Below are 25,051 nucleotides of genomic sequence, written 5' to 3' on the forward strand. Positions count from 1 at the left end.
TCACAGCGGACGCAGTGAGAACTTTCCCGGTAGAGCACTTACATTTTCTCTTTCGTCCAGCGAGCACTGGGTCTCACAGAGGACGCAGTGTGAAGAAAATCTCCCGGTCAAGCTCTCATTTTCCTCTTTCCTGTTTTCTCTTTCTGTCCAGCGACGCGGCACTCATTTGGGGGGGTCTTTAGTTCGGCGGCTGTCCTCTGCTTTTTAGCTTTTTGGGGGGAGTACTCTGGGTTCGGGCCGAACTCTGAGCTCGGAGCCCTCCCTCCAGACAGCACGCCAAATACGCATTAAACTTTACCCCCTCAATTGTATGTAAGTGTAAACTCGTGAAATGAGGTTTTATTAACAAAGTTCGGGAGGAGCACGTGCAGATAATTAACACAGGTGGAGAGCACTCAGCAATCAATGGTAAGAGGTATATATACAGCAGTCTCACCGCAATTCATTTGACAGTCTCGCAGCATCCCCCCACCACCCCTTCTCCACACTTTTAGTCCTAAACCACTTACATAGGGGGGAGTACTCTGGGTTCGGGCCGAACTCCGAGCTCAGAGCCCTCCCTCCGGACAGCACACCAAATACGCATTAAACTTTACCCCCTCAATTGTATGTAAGTGTGAACTCGTGAAACACAAATATGTCTCCTGTATTTTATGCTAATGAGAAACAGCTGATTGAAATGATGCAAATACAAATTATGCAAATTACATCTTATTCCCATCTAGAAAACACACTCAGGTGTTGAGGTTCTTTCAATCGCATGACCAGCATGCCCCTTACTCCCCTTTCCTCAACCCCATTGAGTAGTTTTACTGAGCCTAGAGATTTGGTTTTTCACCATTGTCCCTCCAGATGTCCCTCCAGGATGCAGTGCATGCTGAATGCCAAGACATCACAGCTGAACAATACAAGGAAAGATAAGGCATACCAAAAGATTCTTCCCAAGATGCCTTGCCAGAGAGGATATCAGGTGTGATGAGGACAAGAACATGTGACCAAACGCAGAAGACCATGCAGATTAGATAACATTTATGTATTTATTTTTCTTCTTTGGCTTTTTCTGTTTGTATATTTTGTTTTTGTTTTTTTCACATTATAAATGACAGCTATATTGTATTTGTTTTCTTTTTAGTTTTTTTTTTCTTTTTTTTCCTAATGTCCTGTTGCAAATAAAGCCTTTACTACAGCAATTCTGTCTCTGTCCCCCTCCCCCCTCATGCATTTACTAAACCCAAAAAGAAATGATCAAAGTAATACATTGTCTATATTGTGTTTTTATGACTTTGTGTTATGATTGACTAAATGTTCCTGTTGGAAGAGAACATGTGTTAGTGTTTTGGAATAATAATTCGATTTTGAGACATTTTTGCAGTGTTTTGGTAGATGAAGTGTATTGTGTTAGGGTATTATTGTCATTTGAAAATTAGTGTTGGAGTTTAGTTTGCAATGTGTGATTTTGAGCAGGCAGTTAACTGTTTTGTCAATTGTGTGTTTTAGGTGTGTTTGCATTAAGAGTTTAGGAAAAATGTTAGAAGTATTGAAAAAAAAATGTCATAGCGATCATAAAACACTGTAAACCAGACAGCAACTACATACTACCCAAAAGCACCATGATACTCCTTGTCTTTTATAGACATGAATGAATATATTAATCATTCAGTATCATGGCGAAAGTACCATGTCATTACTATCTGATGCCATTATAACACTGCCTTAAAATGCACAAAGTAATGACAGTTTCAGAAGATCACAACAAAATTGTAAATAATATTGTTTCTAATACACTGAAATATGATATAGTCTAAGAATGCAGGTAAAGATGATAAATGTCAATCAAATTAATCATTCCACCTCCACTCCACTCCAATCGTATAGTATCATATTAATGTTTTTACTTAATTTATGATCCTTACAAAATTGATGTACACAGTCATAGAATTGTATGTGACATTTTAATTTTACTGAATAAGGGACGACCAATGAAATTAAAAAGTTAGCTTCTTAACTTTTAGCTTTAGTTGAAGTTAACTTAATGTTATATATTTTTTAATATAATTTAATTATATTTATATTTTTGCATTCTTTTAAAAAATAGTTTGAGAAAAAAAATTAATTGGCGGGCCCCCTGTAGTACTACCCCGGACCCCCTGTCGAAGAGCCTGAATTAGGCATGTACAATGAATGTGGTTACTGCGGCAGCTACTTTAAGACTTAAAGGCAGACAGATCTTAGATCACTGTAGAGTTTCCTGACAGTGTTGCAGACACACTGTATTGAGCTGTCGACCGAGATAGAGTCTGGCCATGTAAAAGAAGTGTTGTCTTGTCACCGTTTACCTGTAAATAAAGAATAGCTTTATAAAGATGTGCTCAGGCAGACATGCTCTCACTGTGATTTCTGCATCTAATGATGGAGAGGATAGAGAAAGGAAAGGCTGATGAATTATGCCAGCACTGATTTATAAAAAACTAAGTCAAGTTAATAGGATCTGTGTTGAGAAGAACCAAAGATATAGTGACGAGGGAAATAACATTGAGCGAATTTATGCTGAGTTATGTTGACAGTTCCAGCTGACAGGACATGATTTAGTAGGATTTGAAAATATACTGATGATATTGCACAAAGTGTTCATTGTTGGAAGTGCATTTTCATAGTAGGGATTTGTAAGTGGCTAGGCTGAAGCAGTGAGATAACACCACATCAATGACTACTCCCAAGTGAAAACCTTCATCCTTCATTTCCTTCGTGCAGAAAGGGACATTCATAACAATTAATTTTACTGAATGAGGGAGGACCAATGAAACTAAAATGATAGTTTCTTAACTTTTAGCTTTAGTTGAAGTTAACTTAATGTTATATATTTTTTTCTATTACATATTTTTGTATTCTTTTAAAAAATAGTTTGAGATCAAAAAATAATTGGCGGGCACCCTGTAGTACCACCACGGACCCCCTGTCGAAGAGCCTGAATTAGGCCAAGCATACAATCAATGTGGTTACTGCGGCAGCTACTTTAAGGCTTAAAAGTAGACAGATCTTCAGTCACTGTAGAGTTTCCTGACAGTGTTGCAGACACACTGTATTGAGCTGTCGACCGAGATAGAGTCTGGCAATGTAAAGGAAGTGTTGTCTTGTCACCGTTTACCTGTAAATAATGAAAAGCTTTATAAAGATGTGCTCAGGCAGACATGCTCTCACTGTGATTTCTGCATCTAATGATGGAGATGATGGAGAAAGGAAAGGCTGATGAATTATGCTAGCACTGATTTATAAAAAACTAAGTCAAGTTAATAGGATCTGTGTTGAGAAGAATCAAAGATATAGTGATGAGGGAAAGAATATTGAGCGAATTTGTGCTGAGTTATGTTGGCAGTTCCAGCTGACAGGACATGATTTAGTATGATTTGAAAATAGACTGATGATACTGCACAAAGTGTTCATTGTTGGAAGTGTGTTTTCATAGTAGGGATTTGTAAGTGGCTAGGCTGAAGCAGTGAGAACACCAAATCAATTACTACTCCCAAGTGAAAAATTTAATTCGCTTTGTGCAGAAAGCGACATCCATAACAGTTATTTCTCTATAGAGTTTATGAAGGTCATGAAAAATGAGTTAATATGACAATATAAGAATATTCATAGCAGTGTCAAAAAAAAAAAGGCCCATGTTTCCTGCAGCTACAGTTTTGCAAGACAATACAATGACTACAGTTTTTTCAATTGCTAGCAAGCATTTACCAATACTTAAAGTATTTTGTCTAAACTCTTAACACAGCAACACACTTACATCACACAATTAGCCAAATAGTAAATTTTCTGGCCAAAACCACAATTTGTTAAATAAAGACAAACTCTACATTTCAAAATGCTGAATACCCTTTTCTACATATACTTTTATATGTGTCAGATCTGCCCTTACAATACTATACTGTATTGATCATAAATTGTGTGTTGCAGGTTGTTTTTTTCTGTTGTTGTTGTTTTTTTTTTGGAAGCCTCCCTACATTTTTGTTTCAGTGGGTTTGGTGAATGCATGCATTTTGTTTATTTTGCTACAAAAATTCAATACACATCCCCTTTCTGGCACCAGTCATGTCTTCAAAAATCTCACATTTATGCAGGAGTGCACTTTTCCAGACAAGATCAACCCAAAGAGCTCCTCTTTTACTGTATAGTGTATGGTGATGTGATTGAAAGAACCTCCAACACCTGAGTTTGTTTCCTAGATGGGAATCAGCTGTTATTTATATATTTGCATAACATTATATATTTGCAAGCAGCTGTTTCTCATTAATGAATAAAAAATGGGATATATTTGTGTTTCAAATTCACAATTTGAACAGCTGTTCACTTTGACTTTAGCTTATAAGTTAGGTTTAGAAAATGATGTTATCTGTTCTGACATATAGTGTGAAAGCATTTGTAAATTTGGCAGTAAAATTACATTGTTTTGGTCTTTGTTGAGCTTGTGTGTAAAAGAAGTTAAAACATTTTAAATTTGTGTTAAAATTGCATTAATTGTAAAGCCTATGCAGATGGATGTTGTGCTAATTGCACTACAGTTTTTTTTTTCAATTGCTAACAAGCATTTACCAATACTTAAAGTACTTTTTCTAAACTCTTAACACAGCAACACACCTACATCACACAATTAGCCAAATAGTTAATTTTCTGGCCAAAACCACATTTTTGTTAAATAAATACAAACTCTACATTTCAAAATGCTGAATATTTTCCACATATACTGACTCTATCAAAACCAAGCAAACCTGATTCATAAAAAATTCATTCATTCGAAAAAAAAACAATAACTACCTTTCTAGGCACAGTGACTGTCAAAATACTAACAGTTGATGGCTTTACAAAAACTGCATTACTTTCTTTTACATGTTTGACATACATGTTTCAGTTCTACCTGCATATAGACAATATAAAAATCCATTGTTTAGTTTAGTTACCTTCAACTGAAAACAATTTAAAATTTTTAAGTGTTGAATGTGTTCATTCTTGGCAACATACTGTGTAAAACTGAACGAGTCAATACTTTATGGAATGTACAATAGAAAAAAATAGCGTCATCTATGTAGTAATTCAGTTGGAACCTTGATTGAAATTGCTCTCCAGTGGGTAGGGGTTGGATGTGGATGGTGCCCCTATGGTAGCTGATGCCAGTGATCAACAAAAATTACAACATACATGGCCTTTGGTTACTATGCAAGCTTGTTTCCGTCACAGGATACATTTGGAATTTGCGAGTTTACATCTTGCAATTCAGATTTTATCAGAATTGTGAGATAAATTCACAACTGCAAAAACTAAAAGTCAGAACTGTGAGGTGAAAAAAAGTCACAATTACCCTTTACCCTCTATATTCCATGGCAGAAATAAGCTTTCATAGGTTCCACATGTGAAATAGGGAAAAACAAACATAAAAATGCACAGTCCAGCACACATTCTTACCCCTCCCTTACCTCTACTTCTCCCTTACCTATCTTCTTCTGATCTAACTATTCCTCTCCCTCTCCCAGAAATTATTTTTTCTCTCTCTGATTCTTTGTGTTGTTCTGCACCCACAAAATCAATTCAAAGAGGACTTTTTTACTCTATGTTGATGTAATTGAAAGAGCATCAACACCTGACTATTCCTCCAACTGAGACTGGAATCAGCTATTTCTAAATATTTTAGTGATATGTTACTTAAAAATGCTTATCAATTGTTAAAATATTTTATATAAAGATATTTTTCAATACTTTTGAGTTGCTGTTGTTTCAGAAGTAGAGGCTTTACACTATATTTAAAGTTTGGAACATTAGGTCTAAATTTCTTTTTAGCATTTGTAAAAAAGATAAGATTTATGATTTTGGTATGGGGTAAGCTTATATGAAAAGAAAATTTAAGCATTTTAGAAACGTGTTAATTTACTGAATATTGTGTGAAAACAACATGAATTGTGTTAAAGGTATGGTCACAACAGACTGATGTTGTGCTAATTGTGTATAGTGTTTTGAAAATGTGACTACAGATTGGACAAAAGGATGTTAGCAATTGAAAAAAACTGTCATTTACAACAACAGTTGTGTCACTACTGCATGTGTGGTAGAAAAAAAAAATGTATTCACTACCGATCACAATCGGCCGATAATTGCTTTGGGATGATTGATTGGCAGTCTCTTAAAAGGGCGATCTCATAAAGCCGATCTCAAGCTGATGACACGCCTGCCGTGAGAGGTTTGGCATGGCAAGCAGCGGCACCGTCTCGGTCTCTGTCCAGCGCAGGTGAAATAATTACAACACTCTCTTTCTCTCTCAAAATGCAAATGGCTTCAAATCACATTGCGTCTGCTCTATAAGCGAGCTGCATGCTGTACATTTAACACAGGAATTGTCACAAGGCAGTGTCGCATCGTCACTAAAGTTTATAAATTGCATTTTTTTCTTTTTAATTCTTGCCAGTGTTTAAACCATTCAACGTTCACACGCTTTCCTGAAGACAGTGCACTCATGAACACTTGCAGCACACACACACAATAATGGAAGGTTCACAGTTTGCAGTGCGTATGTGGTGTGTATTTTTTCCTCGCTTATGTTAATGTATTAAAGCGTTCACACTGCAAAAACAGTTGTGGTCTGGCACTGCGTTTAGGAGCGGTGTGTCTGCAGCAGTGTAGAGATCATTTCTAGATTAGATTCGAGTCTAAAGTAACAGCGCATTGTTTGTGGCAAATATGAACATGCATTGACAAAAAATTTAGTAATTACACCATATATGCATATAATTAAAGTCTACTGTGTTTCACAGCCAACACATAGGCTATGGTTTTTTGGCTAGCTTTAAAGGAAAAGAGCACTTTAAGATAAAAAAGGCAATCATTTTAAAGTTCTTATTTAAAGTTCTTTATGAACTGAAGGATTGCTTTTAATAAAGATTTAAATGCAAAAGAAAAGGCAGTAGAGCTGACTGTTTCTGTCAATGGTACGTTTTATTTTAGAATGTTTGTGATAACGCAAGAAAAGCCACTCGCTTGAGATATTTTAGCAACTTAATATATAAATCTAAAAGTAAATGCAAAAGTAAAAACCATTGAATAATTGATGAAAGATTGTATTACTGTATACACTGTTTTACTGTGTAAAAGAACCACAATGTTGAAAAAGCATTTTAAGTAACAATGTTTGGATTTAAAATCAAAATAATGGATAAATGTTGTTTATGGTAAACAGCCATGGAGCAGGAGCAGACTCCTGTGTGAAAGCACAGTCCGTGCTGCTTCTGTACCACTACATACGCACTGCAAGAGTATGTGTGAAACTCACATACAGCTCACAAAATCAGGCCTGCGCTGTGTAAGCTATTGTGCAACAATTACACGATTGTAAAAACAAAAATATAGTGCATGATCAAACATATAGGTGAGATAAATATATATTTTTGAAAAAATGGCCCCCTCCACCCACTTAAATAAAAAACAAAACAAACAAACAAAAAAAAACCCTCCTAGTCACCTAAGAGAGGAATTAAGTTTTAAAAATTAAATTCAAGCCCAGAATAAATGTTTAAAAATCTTGATTGGATCATCATTATAAATAATTCTACATGATAAAAAGAAGACTTTAAAAAGATCAGTATCAGTGATCGGATCGCCAGATACTGCTTTCTGTGATCAGTCGATCGATGATTGGCCTCAAAAATCCTGATAGGAGCACCACTAGTATTCACTAACCACACACAAACCATGAGCTGTATGCATTTTAAGTCAGAATTGGCTCCTAAAAAATTTCAAGAAATTGTAGGATGTTCTTCCACCCTGGTCTACAAAAGTTTTTTTTTTTTTTAAATATGATGAAATGTATAAAATAAATATTTTCTAAGGCTACCAATCCATCCATCAATGGCCAATAAAACAAGGTTGTCAAGTCAACATTCAAATTTGCGTTGTCTTTGAATTTCAATTTATAAAAAAAAAAAAAAAAAAAAAAAAAACCTTAAAATTCAAATTCAACATCCTGTTTACTACCTGTATTTAAAGTTAATTCTGTTCAGTTTTGGATGCTGCACAAATTGAGGTAGTCTGCTGAATTCACTCCAAAGAGCTTTGCATGAGTTATGATCCTCTTTTCATTCATATGCATGTCTCTAAAAGTACAAAAGTTTGCAGACAAAAAGTACATGAGGACTATAATGAAGTCAACTGTCAATTCCAAAGATTCCTTTCATTTTTGCTATCTATTGTCGGTGGAAATGACAGGTAGATCAGATATGACAGGCTGCAGTGATAAGAGGTGGATAATTATTCTTTATGTCTCCTGAGATAAAGAAGAAAGCAGACCGACTTAGAGGACTCTCATTGTTACTCTATAGAGTTGTTTTGGAAAATCTTTCTACTAGCTCACTCAGTCTTGTTCCCTTGGTACCAGCTACTGCTGGCTAATGTGATGCCACATGAGTAATAATACGTTCTCAGTTGTAAAGGGCATCTAACTCTATTAAGAAAACACTTTCTGAGGAGGATAATTAATTAATATAAGAAAAAATAAATTTTTAGAATAACCTACACAATTTGATTTGTATGGCCAGATTTGTTTTATGTGACATGAGGGAAGCTAATGCTACTGTCATTTAGGGGAGCGCGGGGTTAGTTGTAACACACATGGTTTCAATATTTCCACACATTCTAGAATAACAAAATTACACTATACACAAAATTTATAAACACTATACAGAGGAAAAAGGTGCGCCAAAATTCTAAAATCTTTTGAAGATATTGCTGAACATTTATTTTACCATAGTAAATATAAATGTCTGGCTTAAGTAAATTTCGCATCGTTTTTAGTATTTATTTAAAATGGGAAATTGATGCTATTATTTTAATCTCCAATCTGTTATTTATCAGTTTAGATAACTAGCAGAAGACACTAACCAGTTTTAAATTCCAGTTGCGCAGACGGGGAATGTTGTAACACTGTGTTACAATGTGCCCCGCTATTATTACACTATTCTATTATATTATTATCACGCTATTCTATTACATTAGCTATGTAATTTACACTGTTTGCTTTAATGCATTTTAATGAGAAACTACGAGAAACAGGTGAAAAAAGACTGACAGACAATGTTAATGTTCAGAAATTATTATTTCAAGAAATGTAAAGCATTTTGGCTCATTTATGAGCCGTACCAAGCATGGTTGCAATGTGTTGACTGTCAAACTCCAAAATCAGATTATTTGTCATTCTTAAACTTAAACTCCATTATTTTATTTAAAAAGTTTTATTTAAAAAATTTATTTTATTGACAAAATAATTTAGTTTTTTTTTTTTTTTTTTTTTCGTTCGTTAGATCATATAACATTTTTAAGCTGTTATGTGGTCATGTTACAACATGCCCCTCAGATGTTACAATGTCCACCACCTACGGGGCATCACGGTCACATTTCACTTTCATTTTTGAGGGTAGATAAAGAAAAACATATACGCTGTAATTATGAAACAAAGTGACATATTTGTACTAGACAAGTGTGAAATTACTGTGGATAAATAATATATACTCTGAACCCCGTGTGGATTTACACAAACTGAGAAAGTCAAAAAGTGTTAGGTTGTTCCCCACTCTCCCCTGCTGCACTAGGTATTAGAATTGAGGAACATGTAGGCAATTTAGCATTATTCTTCATTTTATATTTCTAAGAATAAAAACCTCCAGTAGCTGATTACTCTAGGGACACAAGTCTTTGACTATATAGTTTATAGACTATATAGTTTGACTTTGATTTATAGTTCAAATAAAATGGAAAGTGAAAAGTAAAAAATAATTAAAGAAATATGCAATACACAATGAGCCCGAAAAATACACATATAGTAATTAATGTATTATCACTTTTCATTCTAAGTATACATCAAATACAGTTAAGTACCTCTTTACTTATTCATACTAAGAGCTTAAGAGCATGACTTAAAGCTTGTTGAATACACTTGAATGGAAAGATGGTGGACTTTCAAGCATATATTAAGAGATAAATTGTACAATCAAAGCTTAGCAACCATAGAATGAGTTCTTCTTTCTTTTTTATTCAAATAACTGAGTGTATGATTGAGAAAATAGCCTTTCATACATTAATAAGGCATGAATATATCTCCCACTTCTCAAATGCTATTAGCCTTTTTACATTTCTGTGAGCTATCGTTTCATCTCTTGCTTTGCAAAACTGCTAACTTGAATATTTCATAGAAATGATGCTGTTTGTCGTCACACTGATTTGTGTGTATTAATGGCTTCTCAGCAGTATTGCTAAGTCTCTGTGGGATGTTATAAATCTCTCCATAAAAAAGCGCAAGTAGGTTCTAAATGAAAGGTTTTGTGAAAAACAACTGGATATTCCTTACATAATATGAAAAAGTCAACAGTGTTTTTCAATCATGTGTAATTTTATTTGAAAAGCTTTTTAAAATACTGTTGTTTTTAGATGATCACAAACAAAGAAAAGGTTCCTCAATATTACACCACTATTACAGTTTTTCTCAGTTGCTTTGGTGCATTTCTCGAATCATCCTTAATATTTGCCAATAAATATGTGCATTTCTCAAAACAGTTTGTACAAACAGCACCACACAATGGATTACCTGCAAAAGCTTGGATTACTCAAAATCTTTAGTCAATCTCCCAAAAGCAAGTATTTATGTCAATGAACATATCAGTGCCATCAGAATGAAAAGTCCTTGTGTCATTGTTCACAAATAAGATCAAAATGCTTAGTCATGTTGTCAATATAACAGTGCAATTTGTTAGTATTACCTGATGACAGTTTCTGTATTGAACAGTATGCCATATGCTTATGTATGTCATGTATCCATTTCAAAAGTACAAATTTACACATTACTGTATGTGGGATATTGATTGAAAGAGGTTGGACAGAATTCCCAGTTACACTTTTACTAGTGGTCTGACCAAAAAAAAGAAGAAAAAAAAAACCTTTACAATGTCATTGTGATATAAAAAAGGAAAAAGAAATATGGGCACAAAGATGAAAATAAAAAATAAGTCCACTGTCAGAATTTGTAACTCTTGTGTTGTCCTCTGTCTATACAGTATATGCTTTCCAGCTGAAGATTCGTGAGATGAACCTTTGAGCTATTTCAGAGAAATGGTTTATCATTGGTTGATCTACATTCTCTTCATTAGTCAAGATTCACTTGCACAATTCATGCCAAATTTACAAAAAGACTAATAATAATGTGCAAATAAAAAAATGAACAAAAAAAATGTGCTTGGCAGTATATGACAACTAGATGAACCATTTTGCATTTAATGACTCATACGATGAACTAAAGACTACTTGTTTTGAGGGGTAAGACTATTGCACAGAAAACTATATAATACATTTTGAGCAACATGACATTAGCAACTGATAATGTTGGAAATCGCAGATAAATGTACATAATCAATTGCATGAATGTACCAAAGCAATTACAACAAGCAGTTTTGAGAAGTTCATTTCTGATTCGAGAAATGCACCAAAGTGACTGAGAAAAACTGTAATCTAAAACAGTGTAGTTATGCTCTTTTTTTTTCACTAGCAGTATACAGTACATACAGACAGACAGACAGACAGACAGACAGAGAAACTAGATAGATAGATAGATAGATAGATAGATAGATAGATAGATAGATAGATAGATAGATAGATAGATAGATAGATAGATAGATAGATAGATAGATAGACTGGGTACGGAAAGTATTCAGAACCCCTTGCATGTTTCACTCTTTGTTATATTGCAGCCATTTGCTAAAATCATTTAAGTTCATTTTTTCCTCATAAATGTACACACAGCACCCTATACTGACAGAAAAACACAGAATTGTTGACATTTTTGCAGATTTATTAAAAAAGAAAAACTGAAATATCACACGGTCCTAAGTATTCAGACCCTTTGCTGTGACACTCATATATTTAACTCAGGTGCTGTCCATTTCTTCTGATCATCCTTGAGATGGACTGCAACAGACTGAAGCCTCCGTGTGAATTCAGCGCGCCTTACATTCAGCTAATAAAAGAAATATGCTGCAATTTTCTGTTGTTTGAGTTATTTTATGATTGTTTGGGCAGTCTCAAGCTTTAGCTTAAACTTTTCAAAATACAGTCAGCTTCAGATTTTAATCTATGCAAAAAAAAAAAAAAAACCTTGTCTTTATCTAATTCTGACTGGGTGGGCAAGACAGTCATTTGGGTGGCCTCAGCCCACCCCTGCCTATGTCTGGATATTTTGTTTATATCTTTATTTGATTTAATCCATCTGATCGCACAGGCGCCTCGTGCACACACAAACAACATTAGTTCTAGCGTTGTCTGACATTTCAACCATTCATCATCAAACTAAAATGCAGTCAACCAAACATAAAATTTGCAGTGTTTAATTCAAAATGTCCACTGTAAAATCAGCATGCAGCGCCCAAACAAAAATTTTTGCACATGCAAAGATTTTACACAGATATTAAAACATGAGTGTAGTATGAATGTTTAGGCTACATAATGAATAATAGTTATGCAAAATGTTACAAATATGGCAAAAATGGAAACTTTTTTTTGATTTGAATTTGGATTCTTGTGGTATGAGACAGGCTCGTAAGCCCAATGCCATTTCAGTTTTGCTTGACATTTGTATGCTGTTATAATGAATGCCACTATAGCCTAATTTGTGTTTTATTATATAGTTTAATATATAATTTTATAACTACTTATTTTGCATTCTTCGTTCTATTCTGAATACCGTTAAATTTAAAATATTTGTTGTAGGGTGAGGGGAACTAAATAGGCTGTTTATATTTACCAGTATTTTAATACAGGCTACATATAAATTACATAAATTACTGTAGTCTAATTGTTTACAATTGCAAGGTTAATGGGTGTTTTTGGAGTAAGATCAATTTCTCTTTCATGAGAGTACTTCCTCTTTTTGGCCGGGTTTCGTTTCTCCGTGTCGTAAACTCTAGGGGTGAGGCTTCTAAACCGGGGTGTTTTTAGGGGCATGATATTCAAATGACGATTGTTTTCTGCCACCACATTTATCAACATGCGATCATTCATACGATGAGATTGGCGGCATACGAATGATTCATGAATCACATGTGAACTTCAACGTAAGTTGATTTGTGCGCACAGATCTGCGCTTATTTCTACGTTAGATTGATAAATTAGGCCCATTATGTGTTTTCCCTCCATGTGTTCCATGTCCTATGTTGATTTTATCATTCCATGCACCTGTGTTCCCCCAATTATCTTGTTCATAAACCCATGTCCATTCAGTTCAGTTTTGTTGGAGATTGTATGTCTATCTCTGTGTTTCCTGTGCTCCTTTCTGCCCCGTATATCCCTGTGGATTATTTAATTAAAAGAAGATTGTTCCGTGCATTCCTGGTTTCCTCGTTCCTCGCTCCTCGCTACACATAGGGTGACAGAATCTCTGACACCAACAGTTTAAATTGTGTGTCTACCCTCCATTTGTTTTCTGGTTTTCCTCAGTCCTTTTGTTTCCGTTGTGTTGCTATGGATCCCCTCCTTCCTGGTCCCGTCCAGCCCTCCTTTGTCCATGGTTCCCTCGTCCAGCCCTGAGGGGGCTTCCGATTCTCCAGTGCCTGCTCCTAGAAAGTATCCTCCAGTGCCTGCTCCTAGAACATACCCTCCACTGCCTGCTCCTTGAAAATGACCGCCCTCTACCCACTCCAGCCTCCTCCACCGCTGTCATCTAGCAGCCCATCTGCTCGCCCTCAGCCCACCATAATTGTGGTGCAAACCCTGCGGGATTGCCATCCTCCAGTGTCTCCCTCACTTCCGCCTACATGGATTCCGCCTCTGCCCCTTGACCCGTCGGCTCCACCATGGCTCCTAGCTCCCTCCTCTCTATTGTGGCCCGGCAGTCCACAAGCTCCGCCTCGGCTCCACCTCAGTCCTCTGTCACTCCGGCTCCACCGCGGCCTCCCGGATCCACATCTCTGCATCGGTTGGAGGACCTCCGGATCCTCCCCGTCACCCTGGCTCTTCGGCTCTCTGTCTCTGCCTCCGGCTCCTCCACCACCTGCTCCACCTCCGTTGGTTGGCCCCCTGGAGTCAGCGGCCATTCCTCCTCCATGGCTCCTCCCTCCATCGGCTTCACCGTGGGTCGAAGTCATGACTGTGGCCTGGGTCCAGCTGGGCTCCTCCTGCTCCAAGCTCCTCCGTCATCTCCTCCCTGGCTCCTCCCTCTTGGGTCTCTGTCTGCCGGCCCCCTCCGTTCTCCACCGGAACCTCCTCCTTGGTTCCCACCCATACCCCCCCCCCACCGCTGTTCCACGGTGCGAGGTCACACCTTCCGGGAGGGGGGAGTAATGTCACACCCCTGGACTCATTATGTGTTTTCCCTCCATGTGTTCCATGTCCCACATTTATATCATACCATTCAACTCACCTCCCACAATCACAAATTATCCATATTACAATCCCAATTCAATTCATCAGCATTTTCATAGAATACAGTACGTCCATATGTGTGTTTCCTGTGCTCCTGTCTGCCCCGTGTATTCCTGTGGATAATTTGAATTTAAAGAAGAATGTTCCGTGTATTCCTGGTTTCCTCATTCCTCACTCCTTGCTACACATAGTGTGACACAAACATTAACGAACAATAAGCAATATATTTTTGTAGAATTGAATAATCTTTGTTACAGTTTTTCTCAGTTGCTTTGGTGCATTTCTCAGATCAGAAATGAAATTATTAAAACTACTTGTTCAACCTCCACATCAATTAGTCATTTGTGCACATCAAAAAAGGAGTTTCTTATTCTTTTGAACAAGATGTGATTGCTTTGGTACATTCATGCAGTTGATTATGTACATTTGTCGGCAGTTTTCTACATTATCAGTTGCTAATGTCATGTAGCTCAAAATGTACTATAAAGTTCCCTATGAAACAGTCGTACACCCCAAAACATCTAGTCATCTAGTTCATCATATAAGTCATTAAATGCAAAATGGTTGATCTAGTTGTCATAAACTGTCAAACATATTTTCTATACATTTCTATTAGACTTTTTGTAAATTTGCCATGAATTATGCAGGTGAATCTTGACTTTCACTAATGAAGAGAGTGTAGATCAGCTAATGATAAACCAGTTCACTGAAATAGCTCAAAAGTGCATCTCCATGAACCTTCAATTGGAAAGCATAGGCTATATAGACAGAGGACAACACAAGAGTTACAAATTCTGACTATGGATTTTTCCTCCCCATTAACATTTCAACCACACCTTCTGCTTTTGGTCAGGTTGAAGCCTCATCCACATATATGAAGTTGTGAGATAGTTCACTTGATTCCAATTCCATGTTGCATTGCGAGGGAAGATATTCATTGTGATGTACTCTCAGCAGAATCACTCAACAGCCACACAGGACAAGTGCTGTGGAAGGGGTGAGAGGTCCGTGGGGCATGGCCTGTCGGAGAAGCTCTCACTGTGATCCTTAAATCTCCCAGAGCACTAGCCGGCGGTCCTCTGCTCTTGGCAGAGAAACTGGGATGCTTAGTGACAGAGGGGTCTGATCCTTTCCCTTAAAGAATGGAGAGACGCAATCGCAGCATTACCATGGTCACACGTGCGGTCATGGTTCAGGCATGAACCATCCACAAACACGTCTTCAGTGTGCAGAATGCCCAAACTTTTTTTGCTTTTTTAGGAAATTTTCTCTTTTAGATGAAGCGCCAAGGGAATCGCTGAAAGGGACACTGCTGTTTGTGGCATACTGCCAACAAGAACAGCTTCCCAACACACAGCCGATGAATGACTTTGTGAAGTATAACAGCTTTTGATACAACCATTCGGCTCCAAAGCAAAAATCTAATTAGTGAATGCGGGCTGCCACCTTATATACCCGTAGGCACAGGGAGTGGCTCAGCATGCAAAATCCACTAGCCAATTTTCATTGCTGTTTTATCTTAAACTCAGAGATGATTGGCCTCCCAAGTGAGACCCCATATTTTGTTCGATATTTTGTTCGATGGTGACCGTGATTTCACCAAGTACAAAATGTTCCTGGATCAACATCCTTTTTGATCCTGGAACAACATTCCAATCAACCGATCAGAATTGAGAGGATAACTTTTCAGGAAATATCTGTTTTAGGCTTATGATTGGGCTTAGGTGCTTCTACACCCTTGTTAATAAGCTATCATTTCACACTGATTTTAGGAAAAAAATTATGGGTAGTGTTAGGTTTTGGGGTAGGGATTGGGTTAAATCTGTATTTTTGGACAGTAATGTTGATCCAGGATCAACAAAAGAAAAAGTCTTTCTTGGTAAAATCATGGCGACCGTCATTCGACATAACTTGTAGTGACCGACAGATAACCAAGGTTAACGAATGAAACCTTAATATAAAGCGTTACATTTTTATATGATACTTCTTTTTCCAGAACTAATTTTGTATTCCGTTTTTATTTTATTCCTTTTATTCAGTGCATTCTATTTCTATAACCCTCATTATTTATTTATTTATTTATTTATTTATTTATTATTTAATCTGCCAGTAAAGTCTTATTTTTGCCCACAGTAAATAACTGAACTTTGTTTGTGCATGTGTTGCAGGTGGTGGGGGAGTGGCGTTTCAGTAAAATCCATTGTGACGTGTTCGTCACCCTGGACGTCATGATGTGTACAGCCAGCATTCTTAATCTGTGTGCCATTAGTATTGACAGGTAGGTTCTGCTGTCAGTTCAGGAAAAGTGTAATAATTATTTTAAATGGCAAAAATACCATAGATAAATCAATCACATTTTTGTGGGCAGTGGAACATTGAGATGTTATACCATATGAAATAAGCATCTTGTTGTTTATACAGTTGTGTTAGTATCGAAAAATAATTTAAACCCATTTGTTAGAAACAAGGAGGGAAAATTGAAAGACAAAGAAAAGGGGTAGTTAACTCAAAAATTAAAATTCTGCCTCATGTTGTTCCAAACCTATTTGACTTAATTGATTTTATCTTTCTTTCTTCTTTCTTTCTTTCATTTATTTATAAAGCACATTTTAAAACACCCACGGGTTGACCAAAATGCTGTACATAGTTAATAGGATAAAATACACAAAAACAGTCAAGTAAAAATTTAGCCCAGCACACATTTTTCAAATAAATACAATTTAAGCGTTGATTTAAAAACAAACAAAGAAGGTGCTGTTCGAATGGCGATAGGGAGATTGTAACAAAAAGGGTTGGCCCAGCAATAGCAAAAGCTCAGTCACCACGATGTGATTTTAATGAAAGTCAAAGGTCACCAAAACTTTTTGGTTACTAACATTCTTCAAAATATCATCTTTTGTGTTCTGCAGAAGAAATTAAGTCACACAGTTTTGGAATGTCATGAGGGTGAATAAATGATGTAAATAAATGATATAAATGAAATAATTTTTTGGGTGAAGGTGCAGAACCTTATTCACTAACCACATGTAATTCAGTTTAATCAGGTGCTAAATTGCCTTCTGCAATTAAAATTGCTATTCCCATCAACAGGTGGTATACTGAATATTAGTTTAAAAAGATATGTTTATCTATTTTTTTTTTTTGATCATGGCAGCAAAAGTTCATCAAATGACCATTTGATGGAGAAGAACATTATGAATGGGTAATTTTGGCATTCTGAAGAGTCCCAGTAGAGTATGTCAGATTACAATAGTCCGCTGCAAAGAACAGATAGTTCAGTCATGATTTCAGTACTAAAACAACGCAGACATCACTAAAAAAAATCACATTCAGTGCAATTCATGCTTAGTGAAGTCCCCCATAATGTAAAAGATTTTTGTGAGAGTATAAGACCCCTGACAGCTTTGGAATTGATAGTGATGATCATGACGAAGTTTAGCTTTATTACACTTACAAAAGAGAGATGATGGCACAATAATGGCAGCTGGTATCAGAGGTAGCTGGTCAGGTGTGACCATCATTGTTTCCTTCTCTGTTTGTCTGCCTGAATGCAAATCCACCCCAACCCATCCACCCCCTCTTCATCTCCTTCCCTCTGGGCTTCTCGTGCAGGTACACGGCTGTTGCTATGCCGATGTTGTACAACACACGCTACAGCTCCAAGAGACGAGTCACGGTAATGATCTCGGTGGTTTGGGTGCTTTCATTCGCTATTTCCTGCCCCTTGTTGTTTGGATTAAATAACACAGGTAAATGTCCAAGTTTTTTTCCTAATATTCATAAAGCAATAGTTCACATTATTAAAAATTAACATTAGATTATGTAAACACCATCATAGCATTCCGAAGCAATATGCTGTGTTTTTGTTATGTTTTTTTTGTTTTTATACATATATTCTTAAAGAATAAACAAAAGAGACAAAAACACCACAATGACAGATAATATTTTTATGGTATTCATGACATATCACTAGGAACTTTTCACATGTATTCCACAATAAAACAACAACATAGAGATTCACTGAAAATGGAGATTTGCCATCACAGTAAAAAAAAAAAAAAAAAAAATAATAATAATAATAATATTGAAATTAACAATTCAATAAAGAATTTTTGTATTAAAATGTATTAAATTAAAATAGACAACAATGGCCATTTTATTGTAAGCATTGTTTTTATTTAATAATTTGATGGCCAAAGTAGTCGAACACAATGCAATACAATTTCAGCAACAAGCAAATTATTATTATTAAAAATAATAATAATAATAATAATAATAATAATAATAATAATAATAATAATCTTATAATAACTAATAATTTTATCCCAAGCCTCCTTTGCTAATTTCAAAAAGAAAGAAAATGCGCTTTCCATAGATAATAAAATGTAATTTAATGGACAAATCATGTTAAGTTTGTCATTTTTATCCTGATGCTTGTTATTTAGTTGTTTGGTCAATGTCTTTGCAGGTTTTGGTCCTATTGCTGCAGTAGATTGAAAGGACCTTTGAATTAACTGAAATCATTTGGCGAAGTTGAACTGTAATGCTGTCAAGTCCTGCATTAAACTACTTTAAGCTGTGTGTTCTCTAAACAATAATTGCACTTCTTAGAACATTCATCAGCCAGTCTGACTCAAGCATTCAAAAGCTCCATAGTAAATACATAATTGCTTGAAATTAAGACTAAACATAACCTCAAACCTAAACCTATAGTAAATACGTTTTAGTTAATATTACCCAGTACTTTATGTAATTACACTGTATCAATGACATAACCAAATATAAAAAATCTTGCTATTCAAACTTTTTTAAATTTTACATTTATACATATACTTCTATGTACTAATATATACTTCATTTTCCAGTATAGCATTTGTATTAAGTTTTGAGTTCACTCAACATTGTTGTCATACTGTTATACATTTTCCAGTATGGTTCTAATGTAATTATAGTCTAGAGCTTACTTGCAATTGTTAGGGGAAATATGCCATACAAGCATTTACCAGTGTCTCAATGAACTAATTAGTTTTACAGCCATAATTAGTTGTGTAACCATATTTTACTCTCTCTCTCTCTCTCATAGCTACACGGGACGATGCCATATGTGAAATCGCCAACCCCGCTTTTGTTGTCTACTCCTCCATCATGTCATTCTACGTGCCCTTCATCATCACCCTTCTCGTGTATGTGCAGATCTATGTGGTTCTTCGTAAGCGTCGAAAACGGGTCAACACTAAACGGAGCTGCCAGAAGACAGACGCTGATGCTCAGCCCCCTCACAAGGTGATATGCATCATGTGAGACAGTAGCCTTAGGGAAAATACCCAGCATTCCCCACTGGACAAGACATGGTGTCAGTGTTGTTTTACAAAAGGAGTTGCCCTCTTTCTAGAAAATATGGGGAGTAGCTTTCAGTGTTAATTATAGAATTTGTGGGGTAATGCCAGGACCTGCAGGACACTGCTGGAAATACAGTGACCCCAAAATCTTCACTCACCCCTTTAATCAGCATTATCTTACAGTGTTGTTAGATTCATGCTTGAGTGTGGCTACTGGCAGGCAGAAGTCTTAATAATGATACTGATGACAATTAATGGTGGTTTTATCTTTAGACAGTCTGATTCCAGTATCTCCACTGTGTATTTGGTATCTTGTTATGGGGGTATTGCCTTAACCTTTGTTGAATATGCACAACCCACTGGACACTGTGAAAGTAAAGCCGTTAAAGCAAAAGAAGCCATTGCCATTTTTCCTGAGCTGTAAGGTTTTTAAACATAATTCCCTGTGCAATTTGTGTGTCAGAGCAGATTGTGAATATGATATACCGGTTACCCTTTATTCATATTCTATTTTCATCGCAATACAGAAGAGCTACAAATTATTTCTTTCTTCTGACCTTTGTGCTTGTTCATCATTGATTTCTTGAACCAGCTGTTTTTAATGGCCACTTTGGATCAATGGGTTCAGCTGTCTAGTTTTAAAGGGTCCCAAGGACTTTTTGTGGTACTTACAAATTACTGAAGCAATCTCTTTTTCATTCGGCTTTTAGTGCTAGAAAGGCTATTTTGTGTTTGGTGGATTTATTTGCATTGTGTGTCAACAAGAGACACCAAATATACCTATGAATGATTTTCAAGGCTCCATACTGTCTTTGGAATTTAATGTTGATCACATGCTAAATCAAATTCTTATTACCTTTGCCACAGGAAAAGTGCACAAATCCTGAAGATGTGAAACTGTGCACAGTTATCATTAAGACCAACGGAGGTTTACCTGCCAAAAACAAGAAAGCAGTAAGTGTGCTTTACTTATAAAACAAGTCATGAAAATGATATAAAATATGTTATTCTCTAGATTCAATATATGTATGCAGCTGCCTCTACATTTATACCATTACATCCAATATAGCTACATGTTTTTTTACCTTATTATGTGGAGAGAAGTGCTAAAACAAGTCATAAAACAAAATCTGTCCAGAAAAAGGAGCTGATTGTATGGAAGTCTACATACCACATAGCTTTTGTTTATGAATTCAGTTTACATAAAAATAAATAAATAATAATAAGTAAATAAAAATGTATCCCCGCTTAATATACAAAGACAATTAAATCAAAATACATGCCTATGTCGAACTTTTTGCAAAAATCAAACTTAATATGACTCAAATACCATAAAAACTAATTAGCAAACTTAATACAAACAAAAAACCATAAATAATCCAAATCCATATTACATTCACACACTAAACAGTATTTTATTAACAAAGTTTGGGAGGAGCACGTTCAGATAATTAACCCGGCCAATTCATCATCAGCAATTACACCATCTATTCTTCTATAAATAGCCCAAGCCATCTTACCTTCATTCTCTCTACAGTATTTCAGCATTCGGTTTGCTCCTTTTGCCATTTTTATCGCAGACCCAATTTTTCCAGTCCATCGACAAGAGACCTATGCTGGGGATTTTTCTGGAATCTCCTCCGCAATTTGCCGGCCCCAGGATCACTCCTTCTCCCACAGACACCACCGCCCAGCACCAGTCTTCATCACGGCCGCCGCTCAGTGCAACCAGCCACACGCATTCCACAATGCCGAGGCTTAACCTCGCCTCCACTGCAGAAACTTCAAACTTCTCCAGCATCCTCGTATTGTTCGGCCAAGCAAACAATTCCTCCGATCAGAAAGCGGACAGTATTTAAGCCCGAAGCAAACACTGATTAATTCCGATGCACCATTCTTGCAGAGGGTAAACAAAGTGGATCTGTACAATCTATTCGTCACCCTACAAATCAGCCTTCGGTACTCCAAAATCCAAAGTGGCCAAAGCCCCAAACTCGCCTCGCTCGACACCACTATCGTCCCGCACAAAACCCGGCTCTTCTTGAGCACCAGGTCGCAGCAGGCCTTTAACGAGCATGGGCCGCCTCTCAGTTGTCACTGCAGCAAAGCCTCACTTGCGTCCCACTTCAGCTCAGCTTTTCAGCGTGGCTCTTCTGGCTGCAGCACTGCAGCTCTCGTAGCAAACGCTAGTGCTAGGCTGCCTCCGCTAGCAGCGCAGGCCACATTGCAAATTAATACATTTTGAGGTGAAGTCGCTTAAAGCAGGTTTCGTGGCTAAAAGTTTGTTAAATGACATAATGACATAAACGGATGTTGATGCCATTTGTAACCATGATAAACCAGGCATTTTTTTTTCAGAAACTTCTGAAAGCGTTACATTCACCTTACTTTGCATGTATAAAACCTCACTGAGATTATACAAATGGAACAGACATAATAAGTTTCATGCAATTCTTCTGGCAGGATCATTTCATTTACGGGATTCTCTCTCATCATTCACTGACATGCCCACAGTGTGCTCACTTACGCTGGATCTAAAACGCAACTGCCCTGGTGTTTTGCTGCAGGACAGTAATAGTGAGTACATTTTCTGTTGTTTTTAGGACTGTAATATGAAGAGTGTGCAAAGTAAATATTTTTAGCAACAGTGTGAAAGTGAATAGCACATAACTGCACAATTAACGTTACCAGTATAACAGATGTCTATCGGTACAATATGCATTACATGACTAAACATGCGCCATCGTTTTCAAAAGCTTCGATTTTCACTGCCAATACAACAACGTGAAAAGAGCGTTTTCAAATTTTTCCTGGACTCCTTGTCTTAGTGTGGATGGAAGGCCAAAATGAGAGAGAAAGATGCGTTTTCAACAGAAACGTATTAGCGTGGACAAGGCCTGAGAAATGGCCAAATCCAGAGCTCTCTACTTCATTAAAAATCTCAATATTCTCTTTTCATTGCAACATGACTCAAGCTGGTGGCGCGTCCACATGCAGCGGCTTCTCTCGCTCCCGTTTGAACACAGTGTTTTCAGGTTTTTTGTCTTGTGAGTTGCAGTGTTTTTGTACGTATTCATCGCATCTACCTGTCTTTAAGCGTGCATACAGTCGTGAGTTTCTGCTCAATGTTGGCAAAACCACTTTTTTAGAGTTAAACTCCACGCATGCCGAAGAGCTCCATCACCAACCCCCACTGCTGTGTCTCGCCCACAGCAGAGGAGCCACAAGCGGCGTGAGAGGAAGCAGAAGAGGGGTAAGCGTGGAGGTATCCAGGCTAGGCTAACAGCTAACCCACACAAGCCAGCTATCCCCAACATCGTACTTGCTAAGGTACGCTCTTTGGACAATAAACTGGACTACATCTGATTACTACGCTCAACTCAGAGAACTGTAAGAGACTGTTGTGTTTTTGTGTTCACGGAAACATGGCTCAGCAACAGCGTTCCAGACTGTCCCATTCAGCTCGATCAGCTGACATGCTATCGAGTGGAAAGAGTCCTCATCGCGGGAGGTAAATCACGCGGCGGCGGGCTTTGTGTTTACATCAATGATGCATGGTGCCGAGATGCTGTTGTGGTCTGCAAAGACTGCTCACCCCTGGTCCTGACAACATTCCAGGGCATGTACTGAGAGACTGTGCAGTGGAACTCACTGATGTCTTCACAGACATTTTCAACATCTCACTTAGTCAGGCTGTTTTCCCACATGCTTCAAAGCTACCACCATCATTCCAGTCCTGAAGAAACCATCTCCATCCTGCTTCAATGACTACCGTCCAGTTGCACTTACCCCTATTCTCATGAAGTGCTTTTAACGGCTATTCATGCACACATCAAGTCTGCCCTCCGCCCCTCCCTGGACCCCTTCCAGTTTGCATATCAGTCCAACGGCTCGACCGATGATGCCATCGCCACTACCCTCCACTCAGCACTCACATCTAGAGAAAAAAGACTCATACGTCAGAATGCTGTTCATAGACTTCAGTTCAGCATTCAACACAATCACACAATGATCAACTTTTCAGTTTTTTTTTTTTTTTTTTTTCAGATGACCCATTCACTAAGCAGATACACAAGTCAACCAGCCGGTTGACTTGCCCATTTAGGGTAACTCGGCATGAACTAAAAATTATGATGCATTAATGGAATTTTTCATTTGTGCAACTGATGTATTTTTTATTTATTTATTTTTTTTTTTTTGTATAAAAACATTACAGACAGTAGAATATGATAACAAAACCCATGATTATATATATAAATATATATACAGTATTGTTCAAAATAATAGCAGTACAATGTGACTAACCAGAATAATCAAGGTTTTTAGTATATTTTTTATTGCTACGTGGCAAACAAGTTACCAGTAGGTTCAGTAGATTCTCAGAAAACAAACAAGACCCAGCATTCATGATATGCACGCTCTTAAGGCTGTGCAATTGGGCAATTAGTTGAAAGGGGTGTGTTCAAAAAAATAGCAGTGTCTACCTTTGACTGTACAAACTCAAAACTATTTTGTACAAACATTTTTTTTTCTAGGATTTAGCAATCCTATGAATCACTAAAATAATATTTAGTTTGTATGACCACAGTTTTTTAAAACTGCTTGACATCTGTGTGGCATGGAGTCAACCAACTTGTGGCACCTCTCAGCTGTTATTCCACTCCATGATTCTTTAACAACATTCCACAATTCATTCACATTTCTTGGTTTTGCTTCAGAAACAGCATTTTTGATATCACCCCACAAGTTCTCAATTGGATTAAGGTCTGGAGATTGGGGCTGGCCACTCCATAACATTAATTTTGTTGGTTTGGAACCAAGACTTTGCCCGTTTTACTAGTGTGTTTTGGGTCATTGTCTTGTTGAAACAACCATTTCAAGGGCATGTCCTCTTCAGCATAGGGCAACATGACCTCTTCAAGTATTTTAACATATGCAAACTGATCCATGATCCCTGGTATGCGATAAATAGGCCCAACACCATAGTAGGAGAAAACATGCCCATATCATGATGCTTGCACCCTCCATGCTTCACTGTCTTCACTGTGTACTGTGGCTTGAATTCAGAGTTTGGGGGTCGTCTCACAAACTGCCTGTGGCCCTTGGACCCAAAAAGAACAATTTTACTCTCATCAGTCCACAAAATGTTCCTCCATTTCTCTTTAGGCCAGTCGATGTGTTCTTTGGCAAATTGTAACCTCTTCTGCACATGCCTTTTTTTTTTTACAGAGGTACTTTGCGGGGGATTCTTGAAAATAGATTAGCTTCACGAAGAT

At 37.0% G+C, this 25,051-nt stretch overlaps 1 protein-coding gene across 1 annotated transcript in view; it reads left to right on the top strand.

The window, feature by feature from the left end:
• Window positions 1–25,051, top strand: part of LOC109105188 (D(2)-like dopamine receptor) — a 120,122-nt gene that overhangs the window by 79,880 nt on the left and 15,191 nt on the right. Inside the window, exons 3-6 of the mRNA XM_042724947.1 lie at window positions 16,605–16,714; window positions 18,049–18,185; window positions 19,520–19,719; window positions 20,643–20,729. Of these exons, the coding sequence (XP_042580881.1) occupies window positions 16,605–16,714; window positions 18,049–18,185; window positions 19,520–19,719; window positions 20,643–20,729 (534 nt within the window). The remainder of the gene's footprint in view (window positions 1–16,604; window positions 16,715–18,048; window positions 18,186–19,519; window positions 19,720–20,642; window positions 20,730–25,051) is intronic.

The sequence above is a fragment of the Cyprinus carpio genome, chromosome B5, assembly GCF_018340385.1.
Source record: "Cyprinus carpio isolate SPL01 chromosome B5, ASM1834038v1, whole genome shotgun sequence".
Lineage (NCBI taxonomy): Eukaryota > Metazoa > Chordata > Actinopteri > Cypriniformes > Cyprinidae > Cyprinus > Cyprinus carpio.